Source organism: Crocuta crocuta, unplaced genomic scaffold (genome assembly GCF_008692635.1).
Source record: "Crocuta crocuta isolate KB4526 unplaced genomic scaffold, BGI_CrCroc_1.0 scaffold25, whole genome shotgun sequence".
Classification (NCBI taxonomy): Eukaryota; Metazoa; Chordata; class Mammalia; order Carnivora; family Hyaenidae; genus Crocuta; species Crocuta crocuta.
Window position 1 is genome coordinate 8660965 of NW_027532015.1, and position 20786 is coordinate 8681750.

At 41.9% G+C, this 20786-nt stretch overlaps 1 protein-coding gene and 1 pseudogene across 1 annotated transcript; one reads left to right on the forward strand and one right to left on the reverse strand.

The window, feature by feature from the left end:
- Positions 1 to 1845: 1845 nt before the first annotated feature.
- Positions 1846 to 19066, forward strand: FUCA2 (alpha-L-fucosidase 2). Its single transcript, XM_077776162.1, has 9 exons — positions 1846 to 1930; positions 2004 to 2078; positions 2183 to 2408; positions 6114 to 6301; positions 9476 to 9815; positions 12076 to 12286; positions 12533 to 12720; positions 16428 to 16536; positions 18297 to 19066. Exons 1-9 carry the CDS (start codon positions 1846 to 1848, stop codon positions 18435 to 18437), a joined length of 1563 nt encoding a protein of 520 aa, XP_077632288.1. The 3' UTR covers positions 18438 to 19066.
- Positions 8077 to 9023, reverse strand: LOC144241557 (ceramide glucosyltransferase pseudogene; annotated as a pseudogene).
- Positions 19067 to 20786: the final 1720 nt, after the last annotated feature.

A 20786-nucleotide genomic window follows, 5' to 3' on the forward strand; every position in this document is an offset into this window, starting at 1 on the left:
TTTCTCCTGCTAATCTAACATAGAAAGAGAAGAAGGACTCTGACCACTCTTGCTCCATTGCCCTCCAGAGACAGAGGTTCTGGAAGGCTGACGTGGTACGGAATCTTACCTTCTGCTGGCTCTATGTCAGATGCCCCAGGGTCCCTCAGCTGCAGGAGTATCAGGATGAGCTATATCCAGGGAGTTAAAGTGTCCTGCTGACCATGCCAAATGTCAGGGAGCAAGACTTCCTGTCCCCTCAAGGTCTGTCTAACTGGACTAGGAAGCAAATTGACATGAGACAGGTTAATAGGAGACAACGGAATTTCACAGTGTATGTATGGAGAATCCACAGAGACACAGAGGCAAAATCAAGTATATATGTCGTTCTGAACCAAGGAGAAGGGGGCGGGGCCTGGGATTTTGGAGGAAAGGAGTGCACTTCTTCACAGGGCAGTAAGAAGAGACACTGATGTTTGGGCCTTAGAAGTCTGACCTGCCAGACAGATGGGTCACTCAGATAACATTTATCTCAGATAATGACCCTTATTCTGAGAAAAACCCCCGATTATGTAGAGAGGGGCAAAAGTTTCTCTTGAGCCCTTAGGGTCTCTGTTGCCATCAGCTCAGAGTCATCTTCATGCCACAGTGGCCCATCTTGAGGAAGTCTGCCCTCTGTCCCCAGAATGATAGGAATTATCACCCTACTTTATCACTAACTGAGGCTATTGCAACTGGTAGTGCATGTTCAGCAGATTCCCTGAACCCTCTCTTCCAGGAGCCTCTCATCCTGGGAAGACCTGGGGGCCCTCGTGGGGGAAAAGCTGTGATCCTGGGGAGCCATTAACACTGCATCAGGAGGGTAACTGCCCTTTTCCATGGGGTGCTGCTCCCATCTTTGCTGCGATAGGTTACTGTCATTTCCTTCTCTGTTTTCTCATAACGCTCAATAATTAGAACCTCGGTTCATTGAAGAACTTCAAGAAGGATGCTTTAAGTGCTGCTCCATGCCAGGTGTGGCTTTATTTATTTATTTATTTTAATGTTTATTTATTTTTTGGCCAGAAGGGGCAGAGAGAGCGAGACACAGAATCTGAAGCAGGCTCCAGGGTCTGAGCTGTCAGCACAGAGCCGGGCGTGGGGCTCCAACTCACCTGAGATGGTGACCTGAGCTGAAGTTGGAGGCTTAACCGACTGAGCCACCCAGGGGCCCCCAGGCTTTGCTTTAAATTCAAGGACTGGTGAAATGGTTGCCACACCCGTCCTCAGGAAGCTCGCAGCCTAATGGGAAATACCTGTGTCCTCCTAACTACAAAAGGGTCGACGGAATCCTATAGGTGGTTGGAGTAAGAAGTTAACACACAGGAAGTGATAAAACATTTGGGAGGGAAGGTGGTGACAGAAAGGGGGAGGAGGTGACCTTTGAACTGGCCCATTCACTGGCCCTCTTAGAGGGGTATGAGCAGAAAGATTCTGGTTTTATTGTGAAAGCATTTATGGAGGGGAGAGGTGAGCTTGTGATGATGTCTCTTGATTAATCATTCCAAGTTTTGGTCTGCTTTTCCCAAGGCTGCCGATTTCTTAAACATTCATGTCACTGGTTTCGCCTTCAGTCACCTTGTTCTCTGATGCGGCGGTTCCCAAAGATTGGTGACTGGGACCAGCAGCATCAGCAGCATCTAAGCCTGGGTTAGAAATGCAAATTTTGGGGCCCCTCCCTGCCCTGGAAACTGTTGGGATTTCACCTGACACAGACCCCAAGTTGACAGCCACAGCTGTAACACACCCAAAAGTTGGGGGGCTGGGGGCTCCAGAGGCTGAGTATGATCTGGGTGGTTTCTGGTGGTTGGACCTGGAAGGGACTGGATGGACCCTGTCGAGGTTCCTGCCTCGGCCTCCGCGTGCGGGGTTCCACACGGACAGTCACATTACGCTCCCTCCCGGGCAGTTGGTAAGGGTTGAGCTGCTCCAGCAAATAGGCGCTTCCGCGGCCCCCGGACCTGACTCACCTGCCCCCCATCTAGGCGGCCAGACCGCCTGGGAGCCCTGGCCAAGCAGCCGCAGGGCCGGCTGGGGCTACTTCTGGCCCCTAGAGCGAGGTAGCCCCCCTGGGGTCCCTGGAGCGCCGGGGACGGCAGCCCCTCCCACGCCTCCGGGGGGAGGGAGCCTTTTTCCAGACAGCGCGGTCAGGTGACTTCGTAAGCCGAGCTTACTTCGCGGGAGCCGCGGAAGGAAGGGCGCCCAGAGGCCGCGCGGAGCGGNCAGCTGCTGCTGCTGCCGCGCGCGCCCCGCGCCGCCCCGCGCTTCGACCCCACCTGGAAGTCCCTGGACGCCCGCCCTCTGCCCGCCTGGTTCGACCAGGCCAAGTTCGGCATCTTCGTCCACTGGGGGGTGTTCTCCGTGCCCAGTTTCGGGAGCGAGTGGTTCTGGTGAGCGCGCCCCCCTCCGTCGGCTCCGACTCCGCTTTTGTGCCCCGGCCCGCAGCCGCCGCCCAGCCCGCGGCCTCTGTCTCAGGGTCTGGTCCCCGGTCCGCTTCGCCTGCCGCGGTGTGTTTCAGCGGCGTCCTGCACTTCCGGGTGTTAACTGTAACTCACTGTGTCAGAGCTTGGACGAACTTGGACTTTCTCTTCCGCGTGGCTGCGGGAGTCCTCAGACAGCGCAGCTCTGGCCTCTGCTTCTCGGTGGCTGCACGGCCCAGGCTGTAATTTTCACGCTTTAGCTGCAGAGCGACCCAGAGATTCATAGAGTTGTGTGGCCCTTGGGCGTAAAGTGTTGTCCGAGGGGACAGACTCGAGGTCCCAACATGGTTCTGCCCTAAAGTATGGCTAAAACACAAATTATGCCTGTGGGAAACTTATGTGCATTTGGACATGCGCTGGCTCTTTAATGTTAAAATGTTGCCATGTGTGGCTCTCGGAATTAAAAAAAAAAAGGTTCTAGAATGTCACCCTAAAGAAAATCTCTAGTTAATTAGTAGACTATTCTATAAAAAGTGCTGCACAAAAAAATTTGCTCTTTAGATTTTACCTTGAGCTCTATGTAAAAATGTGCATGTAGTCTCTTACAGCTTTGAACTGTTTCACGTACCTTTCCTGATTAAATACTTCCGGTATTAAGTTCTTCAAGATGGAAATGTTATCAAATACGTACATATATAATGCTGCACACATATATAATACATTCCTATGTAAAATAAGAAAATAAATGAGTATTTAACTCTTATACTCTATACCTAGTATGCATCAAATTTAATATATACAATATATAGTAGATACAGTAGAATGTAAACTGTATACGATATTGACATTACGTTGTATACATCATACTACTTTCAACAAAGCGCTTGACTTTCTGCAAGCAGTAACCTTTTTTAAAGTTTATTTCATTTATTTATTTTGTCATTTCCTTTGCTGTTTTTTCATAATGCTCAATAATTAGAACCCCAGTTCATGGAAGGATTCAACAAGTATGCTTTAAGTGCTGGTCCATGCACTTAGAGAGAGAGGGAGGGCAGAGAGAGAGAGCGAGAGAGAGGGTAGAGAGAGAGAGGGGGTGGGGGAGGGAGAGTCCCGAGCAGCCTCTTCACTTCAAGTGTGGAGTACAGCTCAGGGCTTGAGGTTACTAACCAGGAGATCATAACCTGAGTTGGAATCAAGAGCCAGAGGCTTAACTGACGGAGCCACCAGGCCCCCAAGCAGTAACCTTTTTTTTATTAAGTGAGGCCGACTGGTGTAAAAGAACTGTGTAAGCTGTGAGGTGCTATTCATATACTCTTCTGTCAACTTGTAAAACAAGGGACTCTTTTTCCCCACATTGTGTATTACCAGACACATTACTTAAGGCTATTATAAATCTTTGCAGGTTTTGTGCTGTAAGGCATTTTGAGTTTATTTTTGAAATGTTTCAGATTAGCCAGTTACATAAACTAACAGATTTTCTTCCCCTCATATCAAGATATAATAAATTATACCTTATCATTTTGTTCAACCAGGAATGTTAGATAAACGCTTATTTGGTGCTGGAGGAGGATTTGATGCTCTACCAAAAATACCTGGTTTTGAGTCCCATTGCTCTTTGCAGTGGTTAACTTTTCATTTTCTACCAACAAATACAGAATTGTTTGCTTTGACTTAGAACAATAAAGATACCGCTAATATAAAACTAACTAGAATGTGGAGGCACCTGGATGGCTTAGTTGGTTGGTTAAGCGACCAACCTCAGCTCAGGTCATGATCTTATGGTGCATGAGTTTGAGGCCCATGTTGGGCTCTGTGCTGATGGCTCACAGCCGGTAGCCTGCTTTGGATTCTGTGTCTCCCTGTGTGTCTGCCCCTCCCCCGCATGTGTTCTATCTCTCTCTCAAAAGTGAATGAACATTTAAAAAATTAAAAAAAGCTAACTAGAATATGTTTCAGATGGTCTGGAAGTGCATTAACCCTGTAGAAGATTCTTTAATTATTTATGGTTTCCCTTTGTGTCCCTTCTAGTCTTCTGCTCCCCACCCCACCCCCCTCCAATGACTCAGGACAGTCAATGGTAAAGATGAATATATCTGACTGTCTTTAATGGTAGTTCAACTCCAGATATAAATGATGGAGTCTTTACAGTAAATGACTCTTTTTACCTCTATTAGTGTGACATTTGAAAAGTAACTCTGGCCTATAGTAAAGAATGCCGGATCAAATTAAACAGTGATGGAAGAAAAGAAATCTCTTATCCATGTTCAACCTTCCAACTGTCCCAGTTTGTCTTTTATAGTTCCATTTAAAAAGCAAAACTGCATCATGGATCAGTTAGGAAGCTTTCACTTCAAGGTACAGAAATCCCAAATACATGATGTAATAATAGGGGCTTGTTACTTCAAGTAATGAGAAACTTAGAGGAAGTTGTCTCATGGACACAATCAAAGAACAACTATGTCTGTCATCCTCAGCCTGTTGACTTGTCCCTTCATGTCACCTGATGGCATCCAGGCATAACTTCACACAACCTTGTCCAAAGGCAGGAAGGCCTTGCTCAAAATGAATGCATAAAACAAGGAATCCTTAAATGCAGAGTCAATGTATTAATAACAGCATCTTAATGAAACTAGTGCAGCCCCTCTGGAAAACAGTGTGGAGGCTCCTCAAAAAATTAACACTAGAACTCCCCTGTGACCCAGCAATAGCACTGCTAGGAATTTACCCAAGGGATACAGAAATGCTGATGCATAGGGGCACATGCACCCCAGTGTTCATAGCAGCACTCTCCACAATAGCCAAAACATGGAAAGAGCCTAAGTGTCCATCCACGGACGAATGGATCAAGAAGCTGTGGTTTATCTATACCATGGAATACTACATGGCAATGAGAAAGAATGCAATCTGGCCATTTGTAACAATGTGGATGGAACTCGAGGGTGTTATGCCGAGTGAAATAAGGCAGACAAGGACAGATATCACATGTCTTCACTCATATGTGGATCTTGAGAAGCTTAATAGAAGACCATGGGGGAAGGGAAGGGGAAAAAAAATAGTTACAGAGAGGGAGGGAGGCAAACCACAAGAGACTCTTAAATACTGAGAACAAACTGAGGGTTGATGGGGGGTAGGGGAGAGGGGAAAATGGGTGATGGGCATTGAGGAGGCCACTTGTTGGGATGAGCACTGCGTATTGTATGTAGGCTGATTTGACAATAAATCATATTCATAAATAACATAAAACAAAACAACATCATGTTCTTAATTTTATTGTTGCCAACTCCCCCACTTCTTTGCTGGTGAATATAAAAGATTCATATTGTTATAGGCACGTGGTCTTCCTCTTGAAAACTGGCACTTATTTTGCAAAGGGCTAACTATCTAAAGATATAGACTACATGTTGTGATTTAGAAATGAAGAATTAAGGGCAAATAGGTGGCTGGGTTGTCTAGAATGTTCTAATTTATGAGCTGAGGGGATTTCACAGAAGGATGGTTAGAAAATGAGGAAAGTTTACATAAGCTTTCCTTAAGGCAAAGTCAAACTAATAAGGAAGTGAAAAAGAGAATCTGGGCAATATTTGAGTAAGGGGGAATTAATAAAGGGAGCTGGGGCAATTATTTCAAATGTTTATGTGCATGCCACTTACATGTTGTTTCTCTTCCTCCCTTCAGGTGGTATTGGCAAGAGAAAAAGATACCAATGTATGTGGAGTTTATGGAAAATAATTACCCTCCTAATTTCAAATATGAGGATTTCGGACCATTATTTACAGCACGGTTTTTTAATGCAAGCCACTGGGCAGATGTTTTTCAGGCTTCTGGTGCCAAATACACTGTCTTAACTTCCAAACATCATGAAGGTAAATAAGTGCAACATTTGCAAACACCGACAATAGTTATGAAAGGTAAAGTAGTTCTTTTAGAAGAAGAAACTAAAACACATCATATCAGTTTTCTCTTAGGAGCAGCAGTCAAATGGCTACTGACATTTGCCTGTAACTTAAGGGATCATATATTTCATTCCAATTGAGAGGCATTAGGTTTGTAGAAAGATCATACCCCCCCACCCCACACACACACAAAAACAAAAAGAAAGAAAAATGATCATATTTTTTATGTGTATATTTAACAGTATTTCCAAGATTTCTTTTGAAGCTACTTGAAGTGAGATGTGAGTTGCAGCATGAAGTTTATAATTACATTTGCCTTCTTCCCTTTCACTGCACCTCTGTAATACATTCTGGGAAGACTCCACCACCACGGGGATTGTGCTGCTGCAGTCTTGTGTCATTACCAACACCTTGCTGCACTTTTGGCCAACTCTTAGATAGCCAAATGGTAGGCAGTTTGCTGGTGATGAAAGTGATACAGGTCACCTGGAGGGAAAAAGATTATGGAACTGTAACTGTTCCCATAAGTGGCAGAGATAGTGGAAGAATATCTAAAAGGAAACATGGTATATGAGTCAAGGTTCTCCAGAGAAACAGAGCCAATCAGTAGTCTGATATATAAAAAGAGATTGGTTATAAGAAACTGAGTCCTGCAGTTACGGAGGCTGAGAAGTCTGGACCCAAGAAAGCCTGCGGTAGACTTGCAGTCTGAGTCCAAAGGTGGGAGAAGGTGTCAGCTCAGACAGGCTTCTAGGAAATTCTTAACTAGGCTTTTATTCTGATTAGGTCTTTAAGAGATTGACTGAGGCCCACCCACACTGGGGAGATCAATCTGCTTTACTCAGTCTACCTATTTACATTTTTTTAAAGTGTTTTATTTTTGAGGGAGAAGGAGGGCACAAGCAGGGCAGGGGCAGGGAGAGAGAGAGGGAGACACAGAATCTGAAGCAGGCTTGGGGCTCTGAGCTATAAGCACAGAGCCAGACGTGGGTCTTGAACCCATGAACCATGAGGTCATGACCTGAGCTGAAGTTAGACAGTCAACTGACTGAGCCACCCAGGTACCCCTATTTTTTAATTAACTTTTTAAATCAGTCTAGCTATTTAAATAATCTTGGGGTACCTGGGTGGCTCAGTCTGTTAAGCGTCTAACTCTTGATTTCAGGGCAGGTCATGGCCTTGTGGCCCAGCCAAGTTGACACATAAAATCACCCATCATAGTGGTCCTACATTAATAGGATAGTTTCCACCCATTACCATTCCAGGATCCAAAAGATCAAGGAAGCATCAACAAATTGTTACTGTCCCAACTACATGTTAATTCATTTGATGATTGCCTTTACGTGAGCATTTTTGCCTTGGCATAAGAAATTCTGCCACAGTATTTTCTACAAGGGTGGAGAGGGAAATAGGAGGGCAGAACCAGACCAAAAATCTGTAATCATCTTCAGATACTTTTACCTTTGGCCACATTCAGGTGGCTTCATGATTTTCTCCTATAGATGTTTCTCCTACTGAGGTGGATATTTAGAAAGTGTATTTTTTTGTGAACATGTTGATTTCCTGATGTCTAGGTAAACTCTCTAAGCTGTATGGCACAAAGTATTACATGGGCACATTTTGTTTTAAAACATTTTGTGTTAAAAACAAAACAAAAATAACTTTTTTTAGATCTTTAAAAGCATTTGTAAAAACATAATTTATAATACTTCTTTTATCCTTTATGTACAGTCACAAAGCTGTAGTTATACATCTAGAAATTCCTCCGCTGTGCCGCCACAGCATAATCTATAGCAACCAGTTCTCCAGCTTACAGTAGGGTCCCATCATGCCGACAAAAAAATGTATATTGTCATGGATTCATGGAGGAACCAGGCTACTGCATAATCACATTTTGAAGAACACAGTGTGCCTCTGGGACACCCCTGAGTTGAATGTAGTCAAATGTAAACCAGGCCAGGCAATGACCCATGAGAAACACCATACTGTTCCATCTGAATTCATGGTGGGCTACCCATCCAATAATTCTGGTAACAAAGCACTCTGAAATTGGCTCACAAATTATTGTAGTAGGAAGCATATTAATTCTCAATTTGGTCCATCTCATCATTCTGGATCAAAACTGGGAAGCGGAATAAGAGCCAGAGTTTTGCATTGCAACCTGAGTGGACATCGCAAACCTCCAACCTCGGTCAGCAATGGCTTGGGATACCAAGTAATCTTCAGCAGTGTGTTGAGTATAAGCTATAAGCCCTCCTGCTTGATCTAACACATCCTTTCTCATTAAACAAGACATTCCTATCTCACATTTGAAGCCAGTTACATTGGCAGAGATCTAGGACCTTGGATGGGAAGTTCCAAAATATACCTGTTCTAATGTGGTAGCAAAGCCCTGTCTGTCTGCTATGTAAGGCAAAACAGAATGACTTTTAATCAAACCGTGAGGACAGATACTGAAGCCCACATCTGTAAACTTTCTTGTACTCACATTTTCAGATGTTTGTATTGCTTTATGAAAAAAGTCCCGCCGAGCTTGCTTAGGCAGGACGATCTTTCTGTGAGCTTACGTGGTGATGATGAAGCGTTAATACTGTCTGGCGTTAGATCTTGTCAAGTTGGTACATTTTGAATAGGACTTTAAATATTGCTGCTTTGAAGCTCACCACAAACATCTTTGACAAGAATGAGTCATTTTAGAACCATTTTTTTAAAAGTTTATTTATTTATTTATTGAGAGAGAGAGAGAGAGAGGGAGGGAGAGAGAATCCTGATGTGAATCCTGATGTGGGGCTCAATCCCACGAACTGTGAGATCATGACCTGGGCTGAAATTAAGAGTTGGACTCTTAACTGACTGAACCACCCCAAGGAGCTTATATTCTAAGAGGAAAAATACAGGAGATAGATCAAACTATGCAGACCTTAAGGGGTACCCAGAATGTTACTTAAAAAAGCCTTAGTTCCACCTTGTTTAGATTCTCATTTGTTTCTCATATAAAAGCAGAATATGTGCTCTGGGAAGAAGTTCCATAAAGCAGTGGTAGAAGTTTTTGTGTGTCACATATACTGTTTTGGCGTTTGTATAGGTGGAAATGTACTAAAGCAGATTCACATTCTTACAAAGACTCTTACTATAATTGTACAGGCTTTACCCTGTGGGGCTCAAAGTATTCATGGAACTGGAATGCCGTAGATGTGGGGCCGAAGAGGGACCTTGTCAAGGAGTTTGAGGCAGCCATTAGGAACAGAACTGACCTTCGCTTTGGACTGTATCATTCCCTCTTTGAATGGTTTCATCCACTCTTCCTCGAGGATAAGTCCAGGTCATTCCATCAGCAACAATTTCCAGTTTCTAAGACGCTGCCAGAACTCTACGAGCTAGTGAACAAGTATCGGCCGGAGGTCCTGTGGTCGGATGGTGATGGAGATGCCCCTGATGACTACTGGAACAGCACGGTCTTCTTAGCCTGGCTATATAACCAAAGGTGGATGTACTATTATATCGCCATGGTGACCCCAAATGTCCCTCATACATGTATAATGTTTGAATTTCCTTGTTTTGTGAAATATTCTCTTTTGGGCTTATCTATGGTGTGAGGCAGGGGGAAATCATTGTAAATAATGCTTATTAGATATATCAGGTCTTCTAATGTTTATTTTTGCGAGAGAGAGAGAAAGAGAGAGAGAGGCAGAGAGAGGGGGACAGAGGGTCTGAAGTGGGCTCTGTGCTGGCAGCAAAGAGCCCAATGTGGGGCTCAAACTCATAAGCCATGAGATCATGACCTGAGCTAAAGTCAGACACTTAACTGATTGAGCCACGCAGGCATCCCTAGATATATCAGTTTTTACTCAAAGTAATCTGTCAGTAATCAAGACTTACAAATCAGGAGTCAAATACAACTCAAGAGTCTGATTTTGAAATCACTAAAAACCACCAAAAATTTGAAATCACTGGAAAAAAAAAGATAAAATCACAGAATCAAGAACTTTGAAGATGTTAATTTTATAGCTTTTCCCCTTTCCCCTGCTGAGACAATTCATCCCTGTGATTATGTGCTTTTCAATTCCTCTAATGGCTTCTTTTCATCTTCCCCTTTGGTATCTTTGGTGCTCAGTCCCTGTCAGCCTTGTCTGCCTCCTCTTTTCCTGCATCAAGCACCACTGTTGCTTCTTCACCTGTTGCTTTCTAGCATGTTCCATCCAGACTGCCCCATTAGAACAGGGGGTTCTGGCTGAGCTCCTCTATTAGGCTTGAACCTTGTGACCAAATTTATATTTGTAACTAGGAAATACTTGGTGTTGTGCTATGAAGTCAGGGAGCGGTGTACTTGCGTTCCCTGGACGCACGAGGGGTGTGCATACAGATACTCTGGAAGCTCTTAATACTTAAGGCAGCAGTTTGCCCAGGTACGTCCAAGGGGAAAGACTGGGAACCATCCACTTCAGTTCATAAATCAAACTGTCTCTTCTAAGTGGAGAGGTGCAGGAGCTTCCCACCTGCTGTGATAATACCATTGTGGGGATTATTTCATGCCACCACGCATTCCATGATGGCAACAGTCAACCTTCTGGAGATTTTTCAACATCAGGCACAATTGTAAGAGAAAAGCTAGAATATGTATGAGATTATTTGGTTATAGGTGAGAAGAATGTTTTAAAAAATTTTTTTAGGGGCGCCTGGGTGGCTTAGTCGGTTAAGCGTCCGACTTTCGCTTAGGTCATGATCTCACGGTTCATGGGTTCGGGCCCCGCGTTGGGCTCTGTGCTGACTGCCAGCTCAGAGCCTGGAGCCTGTTTCAGTCTGTGACTCCCTCTCTCTCTGACCCTCCCCTGCTCACGCTGTCTCTCTCTCTCTCCTAGAAATAAATAAAACATTTAAAAAAAAAAATTTTTTTTAATGTTTATTTTTGAGAGATTGAGAGAGAGAGAGAGAGAGCAGAAGCTGGAGAGGAACAGAGAGAGGGAGACAAGGAATATGAAGCAGGCTCCAGGCTCTGAGCTGTCAGGACAAAGCCCAATTTGGGGCTTGAACCCATGAGCTGTGAGATAACGACCTGAGCTGAAGTCAGATGCTTAGCTGACTGAGCCACCCAGGAGTCTTTATTTATTTATTTTTTTTTGAGAAGAATGTTTTGAGTGTTAAGTTCAGTTCTGGCTATCATTCATAATATGTGGGAGAAGGAGCTTCATATAACAGAATGATACTCTTTTAAGTGCTGTATGTGTTGGGTACTAGGCTAGGGCTAGGTGTTTGACATAAATTCTTTTTTCTTTCTTGTTTTAATGTTTATTCATTTTTGAGATACAGAGAGAGGGCGTGAGTGGGGGGGATGGGGAGAAAGGGACTCACAGGATCTGAAGCAAGCTCTGGGCTCTGAGCTGTCAGCACAGAGCCCGATGTTGGGCTCGAACCCACAAACCACAAGACCATGATATGAGCCGAAGTCAGACCCTTAACCGACTGAGCCACCCTGGTGCCCCTACATAAATGATTTCTGATCTAAGAACAGATGAGGAGATTATTCAGAGGAGTTAGGTCACTCATGCTGGGGCAGGGAGCTCAGAAAGTGACCAAGCCCAGACTGTAGCCCACCCACGGGTATTTGGCTTCAAAACTATGGGCTTTGCTCTATGCTATTTATGCTATGATTATTTCTCAGGAGGGGATTTCAGTTAGACTTCTTTTCAGTGACATTTCCTTTTATGTAAAATATTTTATTTTTTGTTTAAAAAATTATATTTCAGCCCTGTTCGGGACACGGTTGTCACCAATGACCGTTGGGGAGTTGGTACCATCTGTAAGCATGGCGGCTATTACACCTGCAGTGATCGTTACCACCCAGGACATCTTCTGCCTCATAAATGGGAAAACTGCATGACAATAGACAAGTTTTCCTGGGGTTACAGGAGAGAAGCCAGACTCAGTGACTACCTTACAATTGAAGAACTAGTGAAGGTACCGTAACATGTCAGGTGACTATTAAGGTAATATTCTTAATTGTGTGGATGTGTGAGAATTATGTTTTATAATTTGTAGAGCTCCGGGGCCTGTAAACACAGGATACTATTCTATGTTCTATGTTTGATCTTCTGGACAGTGGTTACATATGCGTGTGTAAGCACACAAACACAACATATTATTAACACATTGACGATGGAGTTGTTTCATCTACCTAAGAACTTTATTCTTAATTTTTTTTAGGAACTTGTAGAAACAGTTTCATGTGGAGGAAATCTTTTAATGAATATTGGGCCCACACACGATGGCACAATTCCTGTAATTTTTGAGGAGCGATTGAGGCAAATGGGGACCTGGCTAAAAGTCAATGGAGAAGCTATTTATGAAACCCACCCCTGGAGATCCCAGAGTGATGTCACCTCAGACGTGTGGTAAGTTATTCTTATCACCAAGAACTATTTGATGGAGGAAAGCATCTAAAATTTCTGAGATACAAAGAGAAAAGTAGGATAAAAAAGGAAGTTGGAGGCATGCCTATTATACAAAGCACTTTCCAAACTTTATTTACTCTAGAAGAAATCAGCATGTGCTTGAACACTTATTGTTTATCCAGTCAAGCTTAAACCCTATCTAGAAACTTCCTAAGCGTGGGCAAATTTTGGTGAAAAAAGTCAGCTCTTATAAAAATCATAAGCCATTCAGAAAAACGAAAGATGCTGAGTGGCTAATCCAAAAAGAGGACTTTGATTTAGTCATTTAATCCTCATTTCTGCAGATGCTCCATTGAAACTGGCAAGGAAGAGGTGCCAAAAAAATATTTAAAATCAGTCCAAATAATAGCATTATTTTAATTCATAAAAACCTGATAATTTGTTCATATTATTCTAATAAATCTAAACCTGAAGGTTTTTTTTAAAGAGCATTTTTTAAAAGTTTATTTTTGAGAGAGAGAGAGAGAGAGCGAGCATGAGCAGGAGAGGGGAGCAAAGAGAGAGGAAGACAGAGGATCCAAAGCAGGCTCTGTGCTGACAGCCCACAGCCCATTGTGGGGCTCAAACTCACAAACTGTGAGATCCTTACCTGGGCCGAGGTCAGAGCCTAACCGACAGCCACCCAGGTGCCCCTAGAAGCTTCTTTTGACTGATCTGTTTACACCCATCCTTGCCCCTTTCATCTTTCTGCCACAAAACCTTTGAAATAATAAAGTCAGGTTATGTCACTCCTATGCTCAAATTTCTCCAATGGCTTCTGGTCTTAGAGAACAAGCCAGATCTTATAGAGAGGCTTACAAGGTCCTATAAAAACTGGCTCCTTGCGGACTCTGGTCTTGGTTGCCATCATGCTTTCCCTCACTTTCTCTCCTGCCCTTCTTGCTGCCATGTCAGCAGGTCAAGCAGATGCTTGCTTACTGTGCTCTCTTCCTCTGGACACTCACATTCTTCAGGTCTCCTCAAAGCCACCTCCTCAAAGAGGTCTAATGGACTATTAGATTGAAAATAACCACCACATCCCTCCTTTCCAACCTTGCATGCTCTGTTCTCACCTGGCTTCAGTTTTCCCCATAGGACTTAATCATCACATGCTTATTCTAATTTTTCCACTACCACATAAGCTCCATAAGGACAGGGACTGTGTTCAGTGCTGTGTCTCCAGCTCTAAAACAGTGGTTAGCATTTTAAGATTTCAATAAATGTTAAAAAATTAAGAATGAGTGAGTTCTGTTTTCTTTGTCTAGAGCTTACTCTTACCTTTTCTCCTTTTTTCTCATTCATCCTCTAAGTCTCAGATGAAATTTCAGCTTCTTAGGGAGGCTTCTGCTCATGGTCTAATCTTTTTTTAATTAAAATTTCTTTAAAGTGTTATTTATTTTGAGGGAGAAAGATAGAGTGCAAGTGAGGGAGGGGCAGAGAGAGAGGGAGAGAATTCCAAGCAGGTTCTGCGTTGTTAGCATGGAGCCCAATGCAGGGCTCAAACCCACAAACCACAGTGAGATCATGACCTGAGCCTATGAGAAGTAAATGAGATGATTTGTTTTCAGAAATACCAAATAGGTGTGCCTGGGTGGCTCAGTTGGTTAAGCGTCTGACTTGGGCTCAGGTCATGATCTCACGGTTCGTGGGTTCAAGCCCCACGATGGGCTCTGTGCTGACAGCCAGCTCAGAGCCTGGAGCCTGCTTCGGATTCTGTGTCTCCCTCTCTCTCTGACCCTCCCCTGCTCACACTGTCTTCCTCTCTCTCTTGGAAATAAATTTTTAAAAAAACATTAAAAAAAAGAAATACCAAGTAAAAGCTGTGCTATCTAGTTACCAATAGGTTTACAACCTATTGGAAATATGCACCTCTCCAGTGAAGTCCCAAACCCTTAGACACTTCACTTCCTGATTCTTCTGCCCTTCTCCTTTTCACAGGCTTATTTTTCACAGGTTTTGCAATGGGCATGCGCCAAAGAACTGAAGTGTCTGGGTCACCTCAAGGAATGTACATTTGTTCCAATCAGACTACTTTTTGCCTTACATGAGCATAGGTGACTTCCGTAAGGCTGTAACCTCTGTAGTACTCAGCAGATCAGGAATCAGGGGAGGGACTTCATGCTAGCAGATAAATTGCCTGCTGTAATTCCCTGGAGTGTGCCTGTCTGTCACACACCCAGTCTTGCAAGAATGTTGATTAAAGCCTTGCTATACTGTGCTCAGAGTCTCCAAGTTCCTCCTTTGCTTGAGTCAGTGGGCTTGTTTCTCACAGAGCTGAAATCAAGAGTCAAGAGTCGGTCACATAACTGACTGAGCCACATAGGCACCCCACTGATGGTCTGATCTAAGAGATCCCTTGGTTATAATCTTTCAATTTCCTTTTCTTTCCTTGTGCTTGTCAAAACTCACACTTTGACATTATTTGTGTGATTATTGACTGTCTGTCTTCCTCACTCTAGTCTTAAGTTTCATTAAGAATAAGAACTAAGTGTTTTGTTTCCTGTTGTATCCCTAACACCTCAGTACGTGGCCCAGCATTGACACATACATATTTTTTGATGGGGGAATATAAAGATTTGGATCAGCAGGTGGAAAGCCATTTACTCCTGGATCTTACCTTCTTTGCTCATAATTCCATCCTATTTCCAACTCCATGGGTACAGTCTGATGAAGAGTAATATTAGAAAAGTCTTTGTTATTTTTAGTAGAGGGAAAGTGGGGGAGGGAGGTGCTATGATATCATGATTTATGATAATAAGTATATATTTGGTCTGGTCTCCATTTCTGCCATAGAGCTCCTTAAACTCTTGGAATTTCCTAAGTGACAAGAACTATACAGATGTCTTTGCCTATGTTAATGAGGTGACTTTTCCACTTCACCAAGGGTGAGGCTGGTTGCTTGGAGACTTCAGTCCTACCCCCCACCTCCAGGTTGAGGAGAGAGGCTAGAGGTTGAATCAGTCACCAGTGACCAGTGACTTTAATTAATCACAACCATGTAACGAAGCCTCCATAAAACCCAAAAGGACCAGGTTCGGAGAGCTTCAGCATTGTTAGGAGAGTGGTGTGCCTGGAAAGTTCATGGGAGCTCCATGCCCTTTCCCCATACCTTGCCCTATGCGTCTCTTTCTTTTGGCTGTTTCTGAGTTTTTTTTATCCTATTATAATATCCTGCCAGTAAGTAAGATGTTTGTGTGAGTTTTGTGAGCCGCTGTAGAAAATTAATTGAACCCAAGGAGGAGGTTGTTGGAACCTCCCATCTATAGCTGGTGGGTTAGAAGACCAGGTGATACCTTGGACTTGTGATTGGTGTCTGAAGTTGAGTGGTGCAGGCTAGCAGTCTCGTAGGACTGAATCCTTGACCTGTGGACTCTGATACCATCTCCAGGTAGATTGTGTCAGAATTCAGTTGAATTGTAGGACACCCAGCTGGTGTCAGAGAATTGCTTGGTGGGGGTGGGGAACCCCCTTCAGCCTCCAAAATACACATTATAATTGGGAACCCCTTTTCGGTGCTTTTTACTCTATCATGGAGCTATTTTTCCTTCCCTCTATTAATGAAGACATGGGTAAATATTTACTTCATGAAAGTATCTCTGTAAAACAATTCCATACCTGACACATAAGAAATATTACTCTACTTCCCTCCACCCTCCCCCTTTAACCAGGTACACATCCAAACCTAAACAGAAATTGGTCTATGCCATATATCTTAAATGGCCCACATCAAGACATCTGTTTCTTGGCCAACCCATTGCTACTTTGGGGGCAACAGAGGTAAGGAGATTTTATCTTTATTGTGCCTTTAAATTGCTAGCTACCATATCCTAGTTAAAAACAGGATGAAACTTTGAACTTCAAGGAGAGCCCTACATATGTTCCTTTTATACCTCATGAGAGTATGGGTTTTCCCTACTACATCCGAAAACAGAGCATTCCTATAAAATCTTTCATAAGCTGAAATGGTGTAAAGCAAAGAAGCAATTACCATTAATTTATGTGGAAATGTTTTTGAACAGTCCAGACCCCCACAATAACCTCTCTCAGAAGAGGTCTTCTGATACCTTAGAGCACATCTTGCTAACGGATGCACAAAATGAATGGAGACAAAGCACAGACGCTCACAGACTCATTGTAAAGCTATGGCAGCTGGATGCTGAGATGCTGAGTGGAGGAAGGAACCTGAGGTTACCTCTCGCTGCTGCTGGGGGTGCGCACTGCCTCTAAAACAGCTCTCTGCAAAACAAACACTAAATGCTATTTTTACTTTTTGCCTTTTTTTGTAAAAGTGAAAATCCTCTTTAGATTTCTTTCAGTTACAAAAACAGGTACTACTGTAGGCCTTTTATGAAAGTGAAGGGATATAACACAGAATGTTGGGGATACCTGTAATTTTAAAATGAATTTCATCAATGGCAATGTTTGGCCAAATCTTGGAAAATTTTCTTTTGTTTCCCAAGAAACTAAACTTCTAAAACAGCTCTATTATCTCCATACATATCAATGTAAAATAGATACTATTTTTTTTATGGTTATGTTATGTTCCTCAAGTTCTGCATACACCCAAAATGATTCTGGTATTTATCCATAAATAAATGAGGAAAGCAAATTCAAGCTCTCTCCCAGACATCCATTCTAGAATATGCCTGAATAAAAGTAAGATGTTGTATTCATAATATTTTGAGGTCATTAAGAAAATCTGGAGGAAGTTAATCTAACAGTTGTAGCCAACAGACCTGGCACTGAGTTCATTTTGATATATTTTATAGCTTGCTTTTAAAGAAACTATTTCCTTGGACATAGATCGTCCATATGCTTCTCCTTGTATCATCTTTCCATATTTCATTTCTAAACTGTAGTCAGTCTGGCAGAAAGGAAGATGGAATTAAGATTCAATGTTTAATTACAGCTTAGTGGCCTGGGTATGACATGATCTTTTTGTTTTATCTATATTTTGTTTGGCCCCCATTGACTGTTATCTTAAAAGTTCATGGGTTTTGTTTTTGTGTTGCTCTACATGATAGGCAAAGTTTTTTGGTTCAAAATAACCATAGATGTGTACAAAACATTTTAAAATCCATTTAATGTAAGACTAAGAATATAAAACAATTACAGTAATAATTGATCAGACTTATGTATTGTTGATCAGTTACTGGAAAATCTGGGGAGGAAGGGTAGATTCCTAGATAAGGGACATTCTATACAAGAACTACACAAGTCTTACATTGGGCAGATTGGTCCTGTCATTTTCCCGGATTCTCTCTTCAGTGTTTTCCCTACTCTAACACTATTCAGCCTTTACAGTTCTTCTCTTCCAACTCTTGCACGCTTTTATTTGAGAGTAATATAAGACTAAGATACATATATGCACTCATTTGGATCAAAGGTTAAAATAGCTTGTGAACCACTAAATAAAACCAAAAGCTGAGTTTCCTGTCTATAGTGCTTTAAAGAAATACCAGCCACTCTTTCTGAATCAAGTGGATGAGTCAAAGAGATACATTTGAAGACATTTGTGTGTATGTTTCTAATTTCAGATTAAACTACTGGGACATGGACAGCCACTTAACTGGACTTCTTTGAAGCCAAATGGCATACTGGTAGAACTGCCACATCTCACCTTTGATCAGATGCCCTGTAAATGGGGCTGGGCTCTAGCACTAACTAATGTGATCTAATTTGCAGCAGAGTGGTTCATGCTGCAGGTACATTGAAGACCAGAAAATATCCGGTTTCCATAATTGTAGCACAGAGAGAAAGCAAATGTAAAATTGGTCAAGATAAGTCAAGTATTAAGTAAGAAATTCAGCCCTTTCTCCTCTTACTCCTTATGTTTTTCCTACATTACCCACGTAATTGTTTTACGTCTCCAGTGTACTTTGCCATTGCGGTCTCTTCACATTGAATTTATTTCCATATGTGATTAAGAGGTGGAAATTTTTGTTTTATGGTAGCTAGGAACTGGTGGTGGTAAGAACTGAATTATGTCTCCTGAATTGTGTCTCAAATTCCTGTGTTGAAGTTGTAGCCCCCAATGTGACTGTATTTGAAGACAGAGCCTTTGAAGAGGTAACTAAGGTTAAATAAAGTCATAAGAGTGAGAACCTAATCTAGGATGACTGGTGTCCTTATAAGAAGAGAGGGAGATGCCAAGGATGCAAGCACACAGAGGAAAGGCCAAGAGAATGAAGAGAGAGGGCAGCATCTGCAAGCCAAGGAGAGAGGTCTTCAGACAAAGCCAACCTGCAGACACACTGGGCTCTCAGCCTTCAAATTGTAAGAAAATAAATTACCGTGGTTTAAGCCACCCAGTCTGTAGTATTTTGTATGGTGGCCCTAGCAGACTAATATAGATGGTGGGGAAATAGTAAATTTGGCCTAATACATACGTCCAGTGCTCATAGTAATTGCTTTTTTTAATAAAAAAGTTTTTTTTTCCCTGTTGGTAATAAAACTGATACAGATTTACCGTAGGTATTTTAAAACATATGAAAATGCTCAAAGTATTTCAGAAATGCTAAAGTCATTGCTTAGATCACTATTATTACTGTTTTAGTACACATTCTTTCCGGTTTTTTGAGGGAGTGGAGGGGTGTGGGATTGGACATATGGGCGAATTTTGTAGGTGAGCTCATTTGAGCTCCAATTTAAATTAATAAATATGTTTCCTACATTTGTCTTCAAGCAAACTGAAGTTGAAAACCTAAGTTGAAAATTAGAAATTCTATTTAAATCTTCCCTATGAAGCAAAATAATGAAGCAACAATAATAATCATTTTAATGTGAATTAAAAAAAAACACTGATTAGAGGACTCGTTCTTCTCAACAAAAGAAGTTTAATATGGCCTCTCCTTTCGTCACATTAATCAAATGCAGACGTCTGTTTCTAAAAAATGCTTCCAGTAGAGAATGAAATAAAATACTATTCATATTTATTTCCTAAAATCACAGTAAAGTTGAAAACCTTTCAAAAAATTTCTCATTGTTGAAGTTCCTAAAACAAACCATGCTAAGGTATTTACATAAATAAGTATGTTAATAGTTCTAAATCCCAATTAATATTTTATTTGAGATCCAACTTGGACAGATTTATATGATCCCAAAGACTAGACTAAGAAAAAACAAAAGAGGAGTAAAACCCAAACAAACCCAAGTAAACAGTGTTACAAGAATATTATCATAAAAGTAGGGTCATTTGTTTGTTTCAGGAGTGTAATTCTGAGACTGAACTCTGTCAACCACTTAAATTCCTACCTTGTCCATCTTTACCTTTACAAATTGATAATAAAGGGAAAAAAACAAATATTTAAGCAAATTATAGGGTTTAGTGACTTAGTAGCTATGAAGGAGCTACATGACAAAATACAGTTTAGCATTCCAAGGTTCTGATAAAATGCTTTTAACCCAACTCTTAGAAAAAATATGACCCCAGGGGTGCCTGGTTGGCTCAGTCGGTTAGGCATCCGACTTCGGCTCGGGTCATAATCTCATGGTTCGTGGGTTCGAGCCCCGTATCGGGCTCTGTGCTGACAGCTAGCTCAGAGCCTGGAGCCTGTTTCAGATTCTGTGTCTCCCTCTCTCTCTGACCCTCCCCTGCTCATGCTGTCTCTCTCTCTCTCTCTCTGAGAAATAAATAAAACATTAAAAAAAAAGAAAAAATATTACCCCAAATTTAAATTTATTTAAGGTATATCTTGCTTATATATAAAATGCACTATAGTGGAGTTTCATAACAAGGATTTAGAAATATTCCAGCAAGTTCTTAGAATTATTTGTGGTATGAGGGCAAGAATTATAGTAAGGATAATTAAAAATCAGATCTCTCATTAACTATTTTAAGCCAATAGTTTTTATCCTCCAATCAAATAATCCTTTTCCCAGTGTTATTAAATAGGTACAAAATGGCCTGATTTGAATTTCAGTAATCTCTGGCTTTCCTTTAATGACTAGAGAAATACTGAAGGCAAACCAAACTAGATTATTAGACTGAATAGTCTAGATGTTGATTTAAAAAAATTTTTTTTAAT